This window comes from Lepidochelys kempii, chromosome 4, assembly GCF_965140285.1.
Source record: "Lepidochelys kempii isolate rLepKem1 chromosome 4, rLepKem1.hap1, whole genome shotgun sequence".
Classification (NCBI taxonomy): Eukaryota; Metazoa; Chordata; order Testudines; family Cheloniidae; genus Lepidochelys; species Lepidochelys kempii.
The window spans coordinates 109,031,608-109,053,378 of record NC_136383.1 but is presented as its reverse complement, the minus strand read 5'-3'; the positions used below and the strand labels follow the sequence as shown (position 1 = coordinate 109,053,378).

The following is a 21,771-nucleotide window of genomic DNA, read 5'->3' as shown; positions in this document are numbered from 1 at the left end:
AGTTAGAAATACTTTGTTAAATAGGAAACAAAATTTAAGAGTTGGGGTGAAACAGAAATGTAAACATCACTTTAAAGTACTGTATTTTTCCAAAGGAAAAATGGTATTGCCCTAGCTCTTTGAAATTTGTTTCTTTTCCCTTTGCTGTCAAGCATATGCACTGCTTTCTTTATAGAAAAATACTTATGTTCCTAACAGGTGATAAATAATCAATTGGCCAAGTACACAGGAGTATAACTACAAAAAGCTTCTCACAGTTTAATATCTAGAAAAATATTTACATTAGTTAATTGAATGCACTTGTTCTTTCAAACACTACATGTATATTGTCTTTCTGCAGTGTTTTAAATACTGATTTATTGATTGATCTTACCCTATTACCTTTTAACAGGTGTGTTTAACAGCTTTGCTTTTAGTGCCATGCAATTTTCTTTAAGCTGGAATGATCGTGTGACATTTTGTGTGTCCTTCTACTAATACGTTGGCTTGAGTTTTGCAGGGAAAAAAGAAAACTGGGCAAGGAGAGTAGTTTGCCATCACTGGCAGCAGCAGGAACTTATTATTTTAAAATAGCTTAAAGTGGGGGAGGGAGATCTGATTTCCCCAATCTATCTCGCCTCCTGAATTCCATAATGAGTAGAACACCTGTATTCCTCACACAGAGACACTTCTACTCAATATTGCCAAAATGACTTTTGTCTCTAAATTAGAAGCATTTTACTAGCAAATATCTTTAACAGGTAATCTAAACATGGCTACACATAGCTCTGATTTGTTTACCTACAAGAAATAATATACTACTAAAAAATGTAATTGCTAAAACGTGAAACACATCAGGAAGTTCTGAGAATGGTACTTTTTGAAGTGTGGCTTCAGTGTATCCTCTTCCTATTAAGTAAATAATGGACAGAGTACAATGTGTAACATTTCTTCAAACTTTGGAGATCTTGACCTAAATATTTTATGTGATTTAATTTTAACTACTATGCAAATTACAATTTTTCTTGCTCATGAGTAATTGTCAAAGTCCCATTAAAAAAAAAATTGGATACACTTTGCCTAGATAAATATCATTTAAAAAAATCAGCATTTTCTATAGCAGGTTGAATGTGGACTTTTTATAGCTGAGAGATCTGGGTCCACAGACCTTAAACTATTTTAATAGTATTCCCACAGAGTCATGTTTGGAGACTAAAGGTTATAACAGTAATAAAGCAGGAACTTGAACAAATTCTGCTTTTGTATTTGTTCATAAAAATATTTCAAGTAGTTATGTCATATACATTACTTGAAGCTAAGTAGATGCTAAAATATTACAGTATGTGAGGCCTCTTTTGTTCTATGGCACTTGTGACTGTTTCCCCAAAGTTTCTTTGATTATTTTTTTATTTTAAGTGGCTTAGCATAAATTTGTATAAAGCAGCATTACTCTATCTTATCATAATAAAAGAATTTTTAAAATGATAAATTATAACACATGAAAAATATCATCCTATAAATAGTTCATAATTAATCTCTACCCTTTAGCTTAATTGAAGTTTTGTATGCCACTTAAAATGAATTCTTCTCTCTGTCCTAAAGATGGTGCCTCATTGCAACATCCTGTAATCAGAGAAATAATATTGAGGCAAGAGAATGAGACGGCTTAGTTTCATGTTTTTATTTTAATTGGGATTACTCTGTCTTTCTTTCCTCCTTGGCTATCTTTACTTTTGCAGGAGTTCACCATTTTGGCTGTAAGTAAAGTTCAGTGTCTGAACTAAATCACAGTGTACTTCCCAACCTTGGTGCACCTTCTTCTACTAGTGTCTTTCCACCTTTGTCCAAGAAGAACCCACAGGTCCTTTGAGCTTGTATCTGTTTTCCCTGTCACCCACCCTCAGTTCCTTACTTGATGTTTTCTTCTGATATCGATAGGATGTTATTTTTGTTCTGTTGATTGTGGGAAATGGTGGAAGAAACTTGCAGTGTGGTCTATTTCTTCCACTTTTTAGTTAAGCTGTGACACTAATACTGTTACAGTGGCAGTGGACATCCTGTAATAGGAATGCCATGTCATGTAAGCAAGTATTAAACTTCAAGAGATTCTGTAGCTTTTCCCTATTCCTTCCTCTTTTTCCCTTGCTTTTGTCCTTGGCCTAGTGGATGCAGTTATGATAATTTAGCGAGATTTTCTGTTGTGCTTGATCTAACCATGTGGTTGCAAGGTATGAGTAAAACATGGTTCTGTCAAGCACCATGGAACGTCACGCAGCTTTCTACAGCATGGCAAGCTGCTGAGGCTTAAGTCAGGATTACACACTTTTAAAATTAAAGGATAAAATAGGGCTTTGAATCTTCTGTATTTGAGATTATGTGGAGGATTGGGAACTGTAAAAGAAATGAATTTAGAAGGTTAATGAAGTCCAGTCAACAACAAAAAGAATAACAAGAGAAAAAAGAAATGGCATAGAAGAATCTATTAAATCTTGACACACAAAGAAAAATAAATTCTGTAATAATCAGTGGCATTTGTGTGATTAGATGTAAACCAGGCAAGATTGGCTGACAGCACAATCAGCAGAAAGTACAGCTGTGAAAAGCATAAGTTTTCAGTGTTCTCCCATCACCACGAACTTGGTCACAAGTTTTCCAGCATATCTCAAGCCCCTGTATTTGAACCTTCTCTTGAAGCCTTAATGTCTGTTTAGTAGCACAAAGTTTATGAAACATTTCTCAAGTTATTCGCCTTTAGTCTGCATTGCAGATCTATCATTTTAAATTTTCTCATGAGAAATGAATCTCATACTCTATGGACTTAGTGTCTATATTTTGGCTTGACTCTTCCACAGGCACCGAAGATTACCGATCAAAACTAAGTGGAGACTGCTTTGCAGATCTGGCTTGTCCCGAAAAATGCCGCTGTGAAGGAACCACAGTGGATTGCTCCAATCAGAAGCTCAACAAAATTCCTGACCACGTACCCCAGTACACAGCAGAGTTGTAAGTTCAACCCGCAATAACATGCTGCTCGTCAGTGGGAGTACAGCTAACATTTTGGTTTTAAAAGTCAAAACAGCTTACAAGAAAGAGGGGGAAAGAAAGCTCAAACTACTCCCTTCCCCCTCCCCATTGTTTTGAATACTGAATGATGTTATAACCAAATTTAAAACATTTTTGTTAACACTCAACCCAAAAAGCAAAACTGAATATCTAAACTAACAAATTAATAAGGTAACTGCTGTACCATGCCATGTTTCTACTCCATGATTATCCACTGTTTATTTTATTTTTTTATTGTGTGGGGGGGGCAGGGTTTTATTTTTTATTTATATTAAAGTAGCAACTCGCTGACCCAATCAAGAAGCAGGATCACATTATCCTCGGTGATGTACAGACGTGTAACAAAGACAACAGTCCAAGATTGAGGTGTCAATAGAGGAAGTTTTAGAACAAATTGATAAACAGCAATAAGTCACGAGAACCAGATGGTATTCACCAAGAGTTCTGAAGGAACTCTGATATGAAATTGCAGAATTACCAACTAGTATGTAACCTACCACTTAAATCAGCCTCTATGCCAGATGACTGAAAGAAAGCTAATGTAACATCCCTAACGTTAGTATCAGGCAAATTAGTTGAAACTGTAGTAAAGAACAGAATTATCAGATGCATACATGAGTCAACACAGCCTTTGTAAAGGGAAATCATGACTCACTAATCTATTAGAATACTTTGAGGGTGAAAATAAGCATGTGTACAAGTGTGATCCCTTAGATATAGTGTACTTGGACTTTAAGAAAGCTTTTGACAAGGTCACACCCAAAAGGCTCTTAAGCAAAGTAAGCTTGGTCAGAAGATGAGAGGGAAGGTCCTCTCATGGATCAGTAACTAGTTATAAGATAGGAAATAAAAGGTAGGAAATGAATGGTCAGTTTTCACAATGGAAAGTGGTAAATAGCGGGGTCCCCCAAGGACCTTTACCGGGACCAGTGCTGTTCAACATGTTCATAAATGATCTGAAAAATGTGGTAAACAGTGAGATGGCAAAGTTTACAGATGATCCAAGATTACACAAATAGTTAAATCCAAAATTGATTTCAAAGAGTTACAAAGGGATCTCACTAAACTGGGTGACTGGCCAACAAAATGGCAGATGAAGTTCAATGTTGTTAAGTTCAAAGTAATGCACATTGGAAATCATAATCGCAACTACACATACAAAATGATGGAGGACAGGATATTGGGCTACATGGACAATTGGTCTGCTCCAGTCTGGCGGTTCTTATGAGTTGATGCCTTGATGTGCTAGTAGACCTGGCAGATAGGGTGGACTAAATGGTGAAGGGGCTTAAAGGCAGAGACAAGGAGCTTGTGTTTAATGCAGTGGAAGAGTGAGAGCTAGTGTAGAGACGCAAGGAGGGGAGATATAATACAGTCAGAGTGACAAGCCAGAAAGGTGGTGCTAGCAGCAGCATTTTGAATGGATTGGAGGAGGTGCAATGTAACTGATGTCAAGATGAGATTATGGTAGTTGAGGCATGAAGTGATGAAGGCCCGAACAAGGGTCCTAGCAGTCTGTACAGACCAATAAGGCTAAATCCTTGAAATGTTAAAACAAGAAGACTTGGATATAGTCTGAATATGTGAGTTAAGAGAAAGGGCTGAATTGAAGAGGATGCCCAAATTGAAGAGGATGCCCAAATTGCAGGGCTAAGTGATGTTCATGAGGATAGACAAACTGAGGAGAGGAGGAGGCTTTTGTGGGAAAAGCAAAAGTTCAGTTTTGGCCATGTTAAATTTGCGCTGCTTGATAGATGTCAATGAAGAGGTGTTTGAAAGATAAGCTTTGATGCAAGATTGGGTCAAGGGAGACTGGTTTTTAGTGGAGAAATAAATATGCAAGTTCTTGACATATAGTACGTAAAGCCATGCTTGTGTATAACAGTGCCTAGATATATGATGGAGAGAGAGAGAAGAGCCAAGGGCTAAGGACTCAGCCTTGGGAGGTGCTCACTGAAGGAGAAAGAAGGCAAAACCCCACCAAATGATACAATTCAGGTGGATCAGAAAGATAGGAGGAGAAGCAGGAGTCTTCGATTTCAAGAGGAAGAGAATGATCAGTGGTGTCAAAGTACAGAGAAGTCAAGGAGGATGAGGATAGAGCAGAGGCACTGGTCTTTGGCTAAGAAGTCATTCAAAAACTTTTTGGTGAGGTCAGTTTAAGTAGAGAGAGTGGAAACTGATTGATGGGAGACAGGGAATTGGAGGAGAGGAATACAAGTTCGTGAACATGTTGTCTACAACCACTGAGTTTGACAAAGAAGAGAAATAGGGCAGTAGCTGAAGAGGCAGGTAGTGGTGGTTGTTTCAGCAGGCAATCTTGTAATCTAATTCGCCCCTCCCCCCCCCCAAAAAAAGATATCAAGTTAGTTTGATAGAAGCTATTTCCAGAACACTACATCCCTCCATAGAGGAGCCAGTTTTGACAATGGGCAAGAAAGTGGACACGGCAGAAAAGATCCAGGCATCTCAGCCTCCCTTGTTTTACTGGGAATCCTGTATTTGTCAACAAAGGTTGTATCATGGACCCATCAATGCTCTGTGAGGGGAGCTGCAAAGTGGGTGACATCCAGAACTGAGTGTTTTCTTAAGGTCGTGGGAGAAATCAATGCAGATTGCATTGGAGAATCTTCACTGTGTGCTAATCGTCACTGCTCTTCAGCAGAAAGGAATTAGGGAGCAACTTTTATCTCTCTCATCTTAAGGATTCTAGAATTGATGAGAAATACCACATCACTCTCCTCAAGCTCAAGGATGGATCTAGATCCATGCTGTTTGTCAATGAGTGGCCTTCTCCCGGTCACCCCTCATGGCCTCAGAGGTGGCAGCCCTATAAGCAGTCCCTCACCTCAGTTTACCCTCTTGGTTACTCAAACTTAAAAAGAGTCTTTTACAAATCTTCTAATAGGGTCTGGTGTATTAACTTAAAGTTAAAAACAGCAAACACAAAAGTCTTCCCGCCAGCCTTAAGCTGGCACAGCTCCAAACTTCCCTGCTGCCTACTCCCAGACCTTGTTGGCTGGAGCTCAGCCTTCTGGCTCTGGCTTCCAGGCCCCAGTCCTTCTCCCAGTCAGGGGTCCCTGCTTTATTAAATTAACAAACATTCAAAATAAAGTTTTCAAGTCCATGCAATTTCCCAGACCTTCCCTGCCTGTTGTCTCCCTACCCAGGTTTCAGGTTTCTCTGCTGGAGCCTACTCACTCCCAGCAGCCTCTGTACTCACTTCTGTTCTTCCTGAGAACTCCCTGAAAAAACTCTGCAACTTCCTACTGCTCTTAGAGGAGAATCAGGAGATTCATGCTCAGGTGTTCAGGGTTGGCTGGCTCCAGGCCTCTAGCCTTAAAAAGTATGGCTACATTCCAATAAAAAAAAAAAACACACACACACACTCATGGCACTGAAGCTCAGAGCCCAGGTCTGTTGACTTGGGTTCACAGGGCTCGGGTGTGTGGTAAAAATTTCAGGGTAGATGTTTGGGCTTAGGCTGGAGCCTGGGCTCTGAGATCCACCCCGCCTTGCAGGGTTTCAGAGTTGAGGTTCCAACCCAAGCATCTACATTTCAATTTTTAGCCCCATGAGCCAATTCAGCTGACCGGGGTCAGCTGCAGCCATGCTGTGGGTCTTTTATTGCAGTGTGGATGTACGCTAAGACACAATATCTGCAGTTATAGCTAATTAACAAGCAGTGTGGAACAAGCAGCAAGTCCCTATCCAAGGAGATGAGAAAGATGTTCTGTTTTGCAGAATTTCTCCTACTTGTTATCTGGGCCACTCATGTACTTGGAGGGTTGAACTGGCTCAGCACTTAGGATTTCATCAAGAAAATATTTCTCCGGATTAGTTCAGGACCAGCCACAGACCTGTTTGCAACACACATGAATAATAGCGCCAGGATAGAGGCATAATTGTGGGTAATGAATCACTGTCAAGTGAACCAAGCCTTGCTCTAATCATCATTTCCTCTTCTGCTATTTGTTCCCAAAGTCCTTTAGAAAATAAGGGCACAGGAGGTGGTCACGCAGTATCTGTTCTGCTATTGAGGTGCTCTGGAACACAATCCAACAAGCTCTATAAGGCATCCCGGAAGTAAGATACTTTGCTGATTACTTTCTGACGTGTGGGACAACTCATGAGGCCCTTGACAAATCACTGAAATCAGTATTCAAGACACTCCAGGAGAAGAACCTCACTCTAAATGGAACAAAATATCAGTTCTATAAATCCTCTTTACTGTTTTTTGCTATAACTTTTCAGCAGCTGGCATAACACCAGAAACAAACTGGATAGTCGCCATCAAAAGTTTAGCAGCACCACAGAGTGTCAGTGAAGTACACAGCTTCCTGCAAATGCTCAGCTGTTGTGCACACTTCATTTCACACTCCGCCATAGTAGCTTAAAAGAGAAGCCATAAACCTGAGAAGTCCAAACTTGAGAAGCTATACTGATGCCCTCAGTTTGTTGCTTCCTTATCTGCTTTGACCAGTGACAGTGTAATATCCTACTTTCAAGCAAAGAAACACTTGATGGTGGCATCACCAGCACACAATGACAAACACTGCCAGCATAATTGCCATTGCCAGGAGAACACTGACACCAATGGAACAATAGAGAAAGAAGCTCTCATTGTGATTTAGAGCTATGTGTATGGAATACGATGATCACAGAAAACAAACCTCTTGAACAAATATTTAACAATTCAAAATCTAAGCTGTTCACTAGAGTAGTTCTTCAATTCCAACCATATAAATTCCATGTGATCCACAACCATACAAGTTCCAACCCTTCAGGCCATGTGTCTTACTTCCTTGCAGGTCCACTGAGGACTTGACTTTATTATAGTAGTGTACATTATATCGCCACACATGCAGCACCAAAAGCAGTGATGCTGCATGAGCCTCAGCTTGCAACAAGAAAGATCCAGCACTTCATCCCATCTTCCTTGTCCTTCATACAGGAATAACCTACCAACTACCAAGAAACTCCAAAATAGAGAGAAAAATCTTAAAATCGTTCCCTAACACCAAGATCTGGCCATGGTACCTAATAACTTCCTATTTATATCTTTTGTAAAGTGCTTTGAGATCTAATGATGAAAAGCACTATGTCAGAGCTAGGCACCAGGTTGGTGATTCTAACATTGCTTCAACTAAGAGCACTGGCCTTTGATTTTGGAGGCCACCAATATCTTATCAAGATTCAACCTGCTTCTTCATGAAGAAGTCTAGTTTACAGTTATTTGACAAGCAGACTGGAAATCTGAGTTCTGGTTTCCATGTGAAGCAGCAATTCCTGCTAACAGCTACTTCAATGTCAGATTTGCTCAAAGGAGCCTGGCAGAAAAATCCCTCTTGATGTCTATGAATCCCTTCCTCTTCCCCTTTCCGTGGTGACTATTTTCTGGTTATTCTGGAATATTCAGGCTTCCAGTGGTAGAGCTTACCTCATGACATCACTACATGTCTACAAGCTTAAAGCCAAGGAGAACTACATGGCCTGTGTATCCCCAGGGTGTCTGTTTATCTTTGGGTTTACTGCAGCTGAGTCTCATCTGTATCACAAAGGATGCTATAGAAAATGCTTATTGTGTCCTAGAGAGACCCTTCCCTTTCTTCTTGGACCTGGGCCTGATCCCCCCCATTTCTCCTCACAGGCTTCTCCTGATACTTGAATGGCTGGCATTAGAGAAGGCTTGTGTTGCAATGTTAGATAGTCTGTTAACATGTAGGAAAGCAGCTCTTCCAGGAAGTGCTACATGTCCTCGGTAAACTTGTTTATTGATGTAGAAAGGATAGAATCCAAAACCCTGTTCTATCCTATCAAAGATCACTTTAAAGGTTACTCAGTGTAGTCACACTCATTGGTCAGTATGCACCAGATTTTCCATCTCATTTGCCTCATTTGAATTTGTGGGCGCTTTGCACCTCTTGAAATGCATGTCCTATGTACTTCAGGTTGGTTGGAAAATATTCTACATCTGTCCAAAACAACTGTTCGCTTTCCCAATTCAAGTTTATGTAGGATTTCAATCAATTGTTGAAAAGACTGTGCACTTCAAATTGATAGCCAGAAGACAAGCATTGAGTTTATCACTTAAAGTGGTAGCCATAACCTCAACTAGAAGGATGGGTGAACTAGCAGCTTTCTTGCCATTTTCCTTTTCTCACCTTCTTTCCCAACAAGATCACCCTGAGAAGTGTTTCCCAGTTTAGACCCATGTCAGATTTAGAGTTCCATAGTGATCCAGGCATTCATCTCTGGTTAGGTCCTAGTCCCAGATCTTTAAACAAAAGGTAATTAGACTCCATCCTTAAATGGGGTAAGGAGATTAAAACATTAGCACCCTAAAACTAAAGAGACTAGGGGGTTGGATTTTTTTCCTTTTAAAGAAGCCTAAGAAAGGAAAATGACCCTTTGTGTATTAGATGCATGGATCAATGCATACCATATTGAAATATAAAAGTTGGCCCAAGTTAACAGCCTCTCAGGGTTCAGGCCTCACTCTGCTAAAGGTGCTTTGGTTTCTGGGCCAGAGAATCACTGTTTTAAGATTTTTCAAACAACCATCTGGTGCTCATTACCTACCTTCCTGAAGCACTACAAGAGTAGCTTTTGGTGATTTCTTAGACACTGACGGTAGATGGAATGGAATGACCTGAGGTCAGTGGTCTAAGGCCGAACATGTTGACACCAGCTAGCAATCATGGGCCTACCCTAGGGCTTAAAAACACCGCTAAGTTGTAGAGCCCTTTATTCCCAGTCAAGAGACTGGAAGCATAAAAGAATAATTTCATCCTTGTAAATGATATTTCTGTGAGACTCTCCAGATGTCTATCGGACTTCACCCAATATCCTGTAATGAACACTGGACAATTTTCAGTTGTTTGTATATACTTCAAGATTTTTATTTACAAATTGCTATGGGACCATCTCTGGAATATTTGTGATGTGTTGTCCCTGAGGGAAATAAAACTTCAACAGTGGAGCAGTCTCCCCCATCTTCGTGAAGGAGAGAGATGAGCAGCCCTTTAGTCCTGGACCTTGAAAGTCTCTTGCAAAAACGAAGTTTATAGATGTGACAGATGGGGTCATGAGGCTGCTCCTGTTTGTTCCCTAATTGAATATTGCCAACAACTAGCTCTTTGCATGTTCTGCCAATTGCTTTCCCTCCCAGTAGCAAGAGGAAAGAGGATAGTAACATAGTGGTATTACCCTATCCCAGAAGCCAGATTAGGGTAGAAGGTATGCAGACATCAGATTCCCTCAATGGACTTTTATGTTAGTTTATTATGCATCTTTATCAGTAAAAAGAGAGAGGATCTAAATTAAAACATATTTTATATTTCCCTCAGATTTTGTATTTATAATATTTACATTCTGTTCTTGGTCCTGGAGCCCTGTGCATTCTTAACTCTAATTGAGATGGCAGATTTGCGTACACCGTGACTACAGAATTAGAAATGGAAGCATAGATTGAAATCTTACCTGAGTACTGCAGATATTTTAGTTAAAATATTATGAAAAAAATCATGTAATCTAGAAAATAGTCTGTCAAGCCATGTTGGTGCTGGAATAATTTTGTGACTGTATTGTTGCTGTTTTCTCCAGGAGACTGAACAACAATGAATTCACAGTGTTAGAGGCGACTGGGATCTTTAAGAAGCTTCCTCAGCTGCGTAAAATGTAAGTTTATCTTCACTGACATCTGTTCAAATGGTATAGTAGTTCACTGGTGTACTTTTCTATAAATTGTATTTGTTCACATCTGAGAGATGCAGTATATTCCATTCAGAAATCAAAAGGTGTACTGTAGCATGGGTTTGACCTAATCACTGAGTTAGATCAAAGTTGGCAGCTCTTTTCTGTGGAGCAAGGCACAGTCAGTTGCAACTTCTCATGCTGTACAGCTTTGACACCTTTAGTTTAGTGTTCAGCCAGCTGGTCTGTTATTCATACAAATCAGGGATCTAGCAACCTAAGCAGTTCAAAAACAGTTCCAGTAATCTTTTGTAACTTCCTCTATTACTCCCTAACCATGCTGTTCTGCCTCTTTCAGCACATTCAGGACATGCTTTTGACTTTTTGCTTTATCAAACTATCATTAGGGGAAAATGTCAAAACTAAATTATTGGGAAAATGGCTTGATAGCTCATCCGTGTGAATTAATGTCCGCAATTCATATTCCAAGAGAAGTTTAGACAGTTTCATAAGTCATTTCAAAAAACCAAAACAAAAAACCCACTATGAGAAGTCTTTTGTTTAAGCTTAGTGAAGGACAGAAATACTTGTCAGAGAGTAAAGAGGACATGTCACTTTTTTGTAGCTATATTTAGTGTTCAGTCTTTTTATTAATGTTTCTTCCAAACTGCAAACATAAGTACCAAGGAAAGGTACTTATGTCAATACAATCCCAGCAAATTCATGAAAAATGATCCACTGTTGACTTATATAAAGAGAAGAATAAAATGACTGCTACATGTGACGGTAAAAAAGGAGCCAACCTAGGTTAGTAATGGCCAAAAGTTATCACAGTTCGAGGGTTGTTCAGTAGCCATATGTGAAATGAGTCTATATGCACAGTCCAGTTCCAAGTGGGAGGGTGTCCAACCCCCCACGAAAACCACCATCACTGGTGGTACTTATCAGTATTCATATAGCAGATTCAGAGAGACCAAAGATCAAATGCCATGTCCGTTTCAACTACTCACTCACCCCTACTTTGTCACTCTAGGTCACAGTTGAGTCATTTAGGACTGTTTATTATTTTTATTATTAATAATCAATCACAGGTTCTTTCCCAAAATGGGCTACACCTGAGATTGCCTAAGAAATCCCCCTTCTCTCTGGGATTGAAATGATTGGCAGTAAAGTGGTATAGGTTCAATTATAATTTTACAAAGAAGCCAAATAATTATGATACCTATTAATATTACTGTGATGGGGTACTCATCTCTCAGCAGTGCCTCCTGTTGGATGGGAGTGGCGCTGCAATCTTTTCTGCTCCTGGCACCTGCTATAGGTTGTTGAACTTGCTAGGCCGGTCGTCAGTGGCTCAACTCTCTGGCCAAGTCACACACAGCCAATATGCATGAATGAACTCCTTCCTGAGTAACAAAGATCCAACAAGGACTATGCTGTGCCCTTGTTAGTGTCTTCAGTCTTGTCTCTGGGCTCAATTCTCAGTCCCCTCTGGGCTAACTTTTAAGTCTTTCCCTGTTCCCTTCTCTGTTATAAAGTACTGCCCCCAGGGCTTTCTCCCCTGAGACTCTTGTCTTCACCAGTACTCCCTGCCCCAGCTCTCCAGCCAGGTCCTCTCTCAAGTTCAATCCTATTCTGGTTGGGTAACCAAGAATTCACAAGATGGTCTGTCTTCCCTAACCAGGGTCTTCAATCCCATCCCTGAATTATTTAAATTCCAGCCCTTTGCTTGGGCTTCTAAACAAGTCTTTTCCCCTTCTTGGGCCTTGGGCCACCTCTCCAGTGGCCATGGGGGGAACCTGGGCCCACCCCTACTCTGGATCCCAACCCAGGGACCCTATGAACAGCAGTCACGCAATACTCCCTTATCTGTTAGCTGCTAGTGTTTTCCCTGGGCTTCTTCCCACCTAATCTCTTTCCTTTCACCCTTTATTTTAGGATTACAGTTCTCAGGTACTCTCTCTCCTTCTGGCAGCATTTTGCTTTCTGCAACTCTACTTCTGGTTCTCTCTCAGGCTCCTGGGGCCTCTCTGAGCAGGCCTAGAGGACCCACCTTCACTTCTCCTTTCCTGGGGCAGGGTGTGGTAGGACCACGAGTTCTCCTGCAGGGGGCCTCAAAGGGCCTGGTACAACCATCACAGCTACACAGCATAAACTTATCCAACCAAACACATTTAATATTTACACTATAAAAGATTAATAAAAATAGATGAAAATTAGCAAGTGGAGAACCTCAGAAGGCCACAGATCTAGTTGACAACTGTTCAGAGCCTGAGAGTACCCAAGGAAAGAAGACTAGGCATGGTACCTTCTACCCCACATTATCTAACTTGCATATAGTATTTCAGCCCGGATTAATACTAAAGAGGGATAGCTCAGTGGTTTGAGCATTGGCCTGCTAAACCTAGGGTTGTGAGTTCAATCTTTGAGGGGGCCATTTAGGGATCTGGGGCAAAGATTGGAGATTGGTCCTGCTTTGTGCAAGGGGTTAGACTAGATGATCTCCTGAGGTCCCTTCCAACCCTGATATTCTATGATCTAGATGTCATGGATACATACCCAGATTTGTTCTGATACCCCAATTATCATAAGGTCAATGCCTGTGCCTGTTCCATCTGTGGCATTCTGCATTTCCATAATTAAGCCTAATCATTAAAACTAACCAGTCATGTCAATCCTTTTTCAATTATTTCCTAACAATTTCTATGTATCAAATTGTTTATATAGCAAGCCTGGCAATCCAGTTACTTCTGTTCACCTACTTGTCCCCTTGCTTGTTCCAAACTAATGAGTAACACATCAAGATCAGTCATATACTCCGATAATATCATTATTATTGCAAGCAGCGAATGCAGGGGAAAGGTAATAGATCAGCACACTGGAGGACTAGGGCCTAAATATTTAATCGAGTTAATGTTCTGTCAATAGTAATAACACTATATCACTTGGCCTCACTGATGAGTTGTACAAACATTAACTAATCCGTGAACACTAAATAGCATAGTAATATTCCCACTTTACACATGGAGAAAGTCAGATAATAAGAAACTAAGGAGATTGTCCTGGACCACGCATCAAGTCATCTGTGAATCTGGGATTAGGGATATAGAGATCTTGGTTCCCAGACCTGTGCTTTAACCACAGACCAAATCATATCCTTCATCAAGAGCAAGGTATATTTGAAACAAATATTATGCAATAACTGAGTAGTCAAAACTCAGCTGAAGCAACAACCTTAGGTTTTACATTTGTCAGATATTGATACAGATTCATTCTGGTGTGTATGTATTTTAGATGTAATGAGTAATATATTTTTTAAAGTGAATAAATAAAAGCGATGTTCCAAAAAACACCAAATTATGTTTGTTTTTCTTCCAAATATCATAGATACCAGCAAGTAAAAGAAATAAGACTTTAGAATCATTTCATTTTATATGTTGTTTTGATCATGTAATTGCTTTGTAAAAAGTCATTACTGTATTATAATATCAGACTGTGTATAAATACATATTTGGTGTTGTTTAAATTAAAATTTAAGTAAATATGAATATGGGTATTTGAAGAGAGCAAAATAAAGTATTGCAGATGTATCACTAAAATCTTTAAAGCAATGTGTAAATACTGAAATTAGATACTTTTTCCAAATACAAAGTCACTGCTACTTGTTTTGAGTCAAATTTCAACACTGACAAAAACCTGCAAAAAAGGTGTAACATTTTTTGCAGATTTTCTTCCCATATTTTAGAACTGCTCTCCACAAGAGGAGAGACATAAACCATATCTCTTGTTGGTTTAAAAATTCCTCACCTTTTTTAGTAATAGTATAGATCATGAATATTTCATTTACTTGTCATCATTTGTGCTACTTATTTACTTTTTGTATCTCTCTCAGCTTAGAAACTGAAACTAAACTAGTTCCTTTCAGTTTTGTTTCTCAGGCACCAACATTACATTGTTGTTCGGATTCAAAACACTGGAAGGAATTAAAACATTAACACACTGTATTTCAATTGAGTATCTTTAGAAATGGATGAAAATTTTTTCTTGTATTATGCAGGCACTGGTAGCAACCCTGATATTCTTTCAGTGGCAGATAAAAACTCAACTTCCTTTGAAAATCCCAGTCTATTGTTAAATTTGTACTGAAATTTGTTTTGCAGGATTAAAATCTCTGTATTGGATATTTTACTGAAATGAATTTATTCTCCAGTTTTACATAGTAACTACTTAAAGTAGCCTAAGGCTATGGTAGTCTGCAGTGTTTCTTTAACAGTTAATTAGCCGAAGACACTAAAAAAAGACTTTTTTCTTTAATTCTTTTTCATGAATGTAAAATAGAAATCTGAGCAATAACAAGATCACAGATATTGAAGAAGGAGCATTTGAAGGAGCATCTGGTGTGAATGAACTGTTGCTCACCAGTAACCGTTTGGAGACTATTAGACACAAGATGTTTAAAGGACTAGAAAGTCTCAAAACATTGTAAGTCTAACTAATTGGTTGTCTTTCTTCCCGTTCTGTGCCAGATCTTAGACTTGACGCAAATTCCTATGTTTTTCGTAACCTTCATTTTGAAGTAAAAAATATGGAATATGGAAGCATATCCTAGCTCTTACTTCCATTTTACACCAAGCTTTTCCACTTAGAGTGTGAATTCATTAACTTCGGGCCTGATCTAGTTGAAATTCATTTCTGTGGCTACTTGTCTGCAAAAACTGTACATGCCTACTGAACTATGCAGCAGCTGAGGCTGCTCCTGATTCTGTGGGCAGATGGAAATAACCATCTCTGTAGCCATGGAAATTATGCATTCTGCACTGCCACATCCTTAGAATAGGATTTTTTATTCTGTCCATGGTAATTGTTATTGAGAATTACTCCAGAAGAAGGAGATAGATTCAGTGGATGTGGAAATGAGGGATGAGGGTCTTTCCCAAACGATTTAATGCCAGTTAGCCAAAGATGATGATTCAGTGGGCTCTGGCTTGAAGTTATTACATTCTTATCTAGTCCTCTCTGCTTCCTAGGTAACTCCTCAACTCTCAGCCACAGAACTGTTGTTTTTGTTATGGGGCTTCTCTTGTACTCTAAACTTTCTAATCAGCAGATCAGCCCTCTGCGGAGCCAACAGCTGCAGTCTTCTGGGCTCTGCAGTAAAGAAGGATGCAGATATTTTTGGATATGTTGTACCGAAGATTTTAAATTTAAGTTTAGCTTTATTTTTATTTCAAACTTGACAGTGATAGTTGCTGTTCTTATGAATCTAGGTAGGAAAAATTATTCTAGGGTTTATTAACAATCAAGCACAAAAACAACAAAACTTGAAACTGCATTGATCCTGTAATATTACTTAGAGAAGTCTATTTTTAGGAAGGTTATTTTTGTTTTTAAGATTCTAAACTTTCTACTTGTTGTTAGAACAGTGGTGCCCAAACTTTTCCTCTTGCATCCCCCTTCCCAGTAATGGAATTTGTCTGCCCACCGGCTATGGAGCCAGGGCTTGGAGCAGGACCAGGGAGGAAATGTAGGCAGAGTGGGGCTGTGTGGCACTCCCTCTCTTCCCTCACCCATGGGGCTTCCCCAGGTTCTGCTGTGCCCCCCGGATGTTACTCCATGCCCCCCGGGGGGCATACCTCACAGTTTTGGGACCACTGTGTTAGAATCCCAGTGGTTTCTGTTAATTGAGATTTGTTGAGCAAGTTAAGAGTGCTTCCTGCAATTTAGTTTACATATGTTAATGAACGGAAATATGGACTGAAATACCACCAGAATATGTAAAAATTGTAACAAATAACCATGTAAATGTTTAATTTGTAGAAGCAGTTGTCTGATAGCAAAGAGAAAGCTGTCACAGTTCTCAGCTGGTATCTTCACATGAGCTGTAAAGTTACTGAAATATTCATATAGCTAAAACACTAAAATTACAGTGAGTTTTCATTATAATAAATGGTGTCTTCAAAAATATGTCTCAGTTTAGTTTCTGTTGCTCTGCAATACAATATAAATATATATATGATATAATTATACTTCATTTTTTGTAATATTTAACTATATTGAATACCAAAATGGTTAATGCTCAAGAAAATCTTCATACATTAGATGTAGTATATGATTAAATTCAGTAAATGTTAAGCGTAATAAAACATAGAAAGATGTTTCGATAAAATCATTCTATTGGACCTTCCCTAAAGTAATAAATGTTAATCCTTTCTTTCTCAGGATGCTAAGGAGCAATCGTATAAGCTGTATAGGCAATGACAGTTTCACAGGACTGAGTTCTGTCCGTTTGCTCTCCTTATATGACAACCAAATTACTACAGTTGCTCCAGGTGCCTTTGATACTCTCCATTCACTCTCTACATTGTAAGTTACATTATATTTTTAGATTATCCAGGACTTGAAGCCACTCACGTGTTTATAACATTTGTATTTTCTGTGCATAATCTTGCAGTGTACATTAAGATTACACTAAAGAAAAATACAATAGTCAGTTTCAGAAAGTCTGTGTCCTGGGCCATCTTGAAGCACATATTCAAATGTGAATACAGGCATTGTCCTTAAACACTTACTGATAGTGTAACTTGACAGAAATTAATTTCTTTAATGTCTTGGGACTGATATTACTTAACACTTTTCATTAATGGCCTTGGCACAAAAAGTAGAAGAGTGATAACGAAATTCTGATGACAAAGTTTAGAGGCATTGTCAATACAGAGGAGGATCAGAATAGCATACAGGAAGAATTAGATAACCTAGAGGACTAGAGTCATAGAAATAGCTTGAAATTTAATAGTATGAAGTGCAGTGGCATGCACTTAGGAACTAATAAGAATTTCTGCTATAAACTGTTAATCAGTTGGAAACAAAGAGAAAGAGAAAGATCTGGCTGTATTAGTCAATCACAGGAAGAATATAAGCCACCAGTGCAATGTGTCTGTTTAAAAAAGTAGCAGCAGCAGATGTGATCCTTCTACTGGAAATGCATATAGTTAGGGAAGTATTAACACCATTGCACAAGGCACTGGTAAGACCTCATCTTGAATACTATGTACAGTTCTGGTCACCCATATTCAAGAAAGATTAATTCAGACAGGAACAGATGCAGAGAAGGGCTACTAGGATGATCAGGGGAATGCAGGACCTCTTGTGTGAGTGGAGACTAAAAGAGCTTTGCTTGTTTAGCCTTGCAAAACAAAGGCTAAATGAGGATATGATGGCTCTCTATAAATATTTAGAGGGGTGGAGGTGTGGGGGGTAGACATGAGGGTAAAATGTGTCTAAAGGGGCATGAACAAATATAGACTGAGGATTATAAGGAGGTTTCTAACCATGAGAGGAGTGAGGTTCTGGAGCAGTCTTCTAAAAGTAGTGGAGGGGGTAAGCTGACTAGTTTTAAGATGGAACTTGATAAATTTGTGAATGAAATTATATGACAGGATTGCCTGCGTTAGCAGGGACTTGACTCAATGACCCAGGAGGTCCCTTCCAGGTCCTATGTTCCTTTGTTTACACCAGGGTTTTTAGAATAAGAAGTTTGCCATGATTGCCACTTCCACTGGTTGAACCAATTGTGAAAGCCCTAGTATTACAGGGCTCCCATGGCCATTGGCATTCTTGACACTGGTGTTCTACTTTTTGAAACTGCAGTTAATATATAGTCTAAATCCTACCTTGTAACTTAATTCAGACTTGCTGTATGATGGAGCATTAAACTACAGTCCAATTTTCTGTGAAAAGAAATGGCTGTATTAGAAATAATACATTTTCAATACATTGTCTGCCTTCAAATCTTTTTTTAATTCAGTGGGAGGAAAAGGAAAAGAGGGGAGAGGAGAAGGAAAAACAGTGCCTGTTTAAGGAAGTCAGGTTACCAAAAAAGTAATTACAGTGGGAAGCACCGCTCAGTAAAGTACTTAATCCTCTTTCCACATAAAATGAGACACTTTACACCTAGTGACTAATTTGTGCAGATTAAAGATGGCATGTTTCTAAATAATGGAATTGTCAATAGGGTTGTGGTGAAGTGAGGAGATGCCAAAAGTACTCAGACTTGTAGAAGTAAATTCATTTTTATAACTGACATGTAATCAACTTAGCTGTCAGTTTAGATGAGAAACTTATTCTCTGGAGCAAATAAAAGATGGAAATCTTGAGATGACAAATTAATGAAATAGCTGTTATCAGGTTAAAGCTAATAATGTAAAGTAATCAGCCTTCATCTCTATATTAAGTTACTGCTTTATCAGTGCACGGTAGTTTGACAGCAAGTCAGATCTCTGACAGGTTTAAATTATTTCTAAATGAACTATATCAAGATTCACTGCACAAATCCTAAATTGCTGCTCTCAGCTTTGGTTTGCTTATGGAATTGTTTGAAGAATTTCATTTAGGTTGAACTTTTTGAAAATACACATTGTATTTTTTAAAATGAAAACAAAGTTACATCATTGAAACTAAATTATGTATTGTTTGCATGTGGTTCTCAGAAACCTCCTGGCCAATCCTTTCAACTGTAACTGCCACCTGGCTTGGCTGGGAGATTGGCTGAGGAAGAAACGCATTGTAACTGGAAACCCTCGCTGTCAGAAACCCTACTTCTTAAAAGAGATTCCCATCCAGGATGTGGCAATTCAAGATTTTACTTGTGATGATGGTAAGAAATTCATATTGGATCTGTCAGAGTAGTGTAGTGCTGCAGCTCTCTTACATATAACATGCCATAGACTAAGTGGTACATATTACAGGCACTCTTTTTTAAATTTCATAAATGTTAACTGTGATCCCAGTTTAACTCCTGAATAATCATGTCTATTCTAGAAGCAGAGCACACACAATTTGAGATGATTAAAAAGCATGCAACTGTTCATATACATCGGTCAACAAACCTTTTGAAAATTACAGTGCAGTACTGTAAATTGGTATTTGTCTGGAGTACTGTGTCCAGTTTTGGGCCCCACGCTACAAGAAGGATGTAGAAAAATTGGAAAACGTCCAGTGGAGGGCAACAAAAATTAGGGGGCTGGAGCACATGACTTATGAGGAGGGATTTGATAACCTCTTTCAACTACCTGAAAGGGGGTTCCAAAGAGGATGGATCTAGACTGTTCAGTGGTAGCAGATGACAGAACAAGGAATGATGGTTTCAAGTTGTAGTGGGGGAGATTTAGGTTGGACATAAGGAAAAACTTTTTCACTAGGAGGGTGGTGAAGCACTGGAATGAGTTACCTAGGGAGGTGGTGGAATCTCCTTCCTTAGAAGTTTTTAAGGTCAGGCTTGATAAAGCCCTGGCTGGGATGATTTAGTTGGGAATTAGGTCCTGCTTTGAGCCAGGGGGTTGGACTAGATGACCTCCTGAGGTCCCTTTCAACCCTGATATTGTATGATTTTGAGGTAAAGTGGAGATTGAGATAATTGGACCAATGGTTGTACAAATGAAAATGTTTTCAAACGCTGACCCTTGAATTCAATACTTTTGTTCAGGCTAAATATTCAAATGTTATATTACTATTGCTCAGTCAGTGTGTTAGTTATTGATTTTTTTATATTTCTCTGCAAATATTTGAAAAATCTGCTACTCCTCTCTTACATCCCAATCCTTCTAATTCCAATCTTAATTGTATGTTTGCTGATATTCAAATGTATAACTTTTCCCTATGCTGCCTTTATTTACTTTAAATTATTGTAATTTTTTAGAAATCAGTGTATATATTACTTTGTCACTTTGTGTTTAGGAATTTTGACCTTACCTTAATGAGGCTTTTTCTAAAGAATATGCCTCAGATACTAAAAACAGTGTTGTACTAAATAAATGATATAATTTGAAATGTAGCTAAAAGTGATAACTTAATTATTTCCATCCATGAAGCTACTGCAGTGCTCTATGGATGGAACCTTCATGTCTGTTAAGTGGAATTAAATACAGTGTGTTAAATTCTTGCCAATTCTTAAGTGCTCTCTGCAGAGCAAAGCTTTATTTATCTGTTTCTTTTCACTAACCAGGAAATGACGACAACAGTTGCTCTCCATTGTCTCGCTGTCCCACGGAATGTACTTGTCTAGATACTGTGGTTCGCTGCAGCAATAAAGGTCTTAAGGTTTTGCCCAAAGGCATCCCAAAAGATGTAACTGAACTGTAAGTAGCACAAGTTCTTCCTTTTCTTAAATCCAAGTTCAGAATCATATTGTCTGATTCAGAATGAGGCAGAGTAAGTAGGCAAAACGAAGAACTGAGATTTGTCAATCAGCTGGAGTTTGAGACTTTATCGCTTGTTAGATATTAAGACCTGTAAGTCAAACAAGGAAATCTTTATAAAAAGAATTTAATAACAAAAAAGTCCTGTTTATAATAGTAAAAAGGCCCATATAATTATGAATTATTGTAGTATTCTATGATTAGCTAAGTTTCTCTTAATATATAGTAGAGAGAGATCTGTGTGTGTGCACTTAGGGTACATATTTTTGCTTACAGAGAGAATGTTGCATTGAATTTTCATTGTCCAACATGGAAGAAATGCAGAAAGTAAACAACATAAATAGCATTAAGACAATTAGCTATTTAAAATTCTTATCGTTTCAATAGTTTAAGGAATTTTTTAGTAACATATTTAAGGAAAAGAGTAATTTTTAATAAATGAATTTCAATTAGTTCTCCAGTGGAGGCTTGTTTATGAAAAAAGTTGTGTATTTGGAAAAATAGTAAAGATTCTTTTGTGAATATCGTAAGGCGGATTTTCAGAAATGTCCTCTTGGGTATTTATTTTCCAACTTCAAGTCTTTAGATTCCCTAGGACTTGGTAATTCTATTCATAGATATAATTTGTGGGTACAAATTAGTTTTGCAGATAGCCAGCTACTCAGTTTTGAATGTACAAATGCTCTATGCATATGCACTTCAAAGATTTTGAGGCAACCCAAATTTTATACACAAAAGAATGCAAAATTTCAGAAACAAATTTAGAAAATGGGTTATGACTTCTTTGAAACTTCATGTTGTATATTTGAGATGTAAAGAAACACTCAGAAAAGCCTCAATA

The 21,771-nt window shown here is 38.5% G+C and overlaps 1 protein-coding gene across 13 annotated transcripts in view; it reads left to right on the top strand.

Moving 5' to 3' along the window:
* Window positions 1-21,771, top strand: part of SLIT2 (slit guidance ligand 2) — a 424,023-nt gene that overhangs the window by 320,022 nt on the left and 82,230 nt on the right. For 9 of the 13 annotated variants that reach the window (XM_073342401.1, XM_073342402.2, XM_073342412.1 and 6 more), the window contains 7 exons: window positions 1,719-1,736; window positions 2,832-2,982; window positions 10,648-10,722; window positions 15,076-15,219; window positions 16,957-17,100; window positions 19,224-19,390; window positions 20,738-20,870. In XM_073342401.1, coding sequence (XP_073198502.1) covers window positions 1,719-1,736; window positions 2,832-2,982; window positions 10,648-10,722; window positions 15,076-15,219; window positions 16,957-17,100; window positions 19,224-19,390; window positions 20,738-20,870 — 832 coding nt within the window. The remainder of the gene's footprint in view (window positions 1-1,718; window positions 1,737-2,831; window positions 2,983-10,647; window positions 10,723-15,075; window positions 15,220-16,956; window positions 17,101-19,223; window positions 19,391-20,737; window positions 20,871-21,771) is intronic. The other 4 variants (XM_073342399.1, XM_073342407.2, XM_073342403.2 and 1 more) reach the window with 1 other exon arrangement.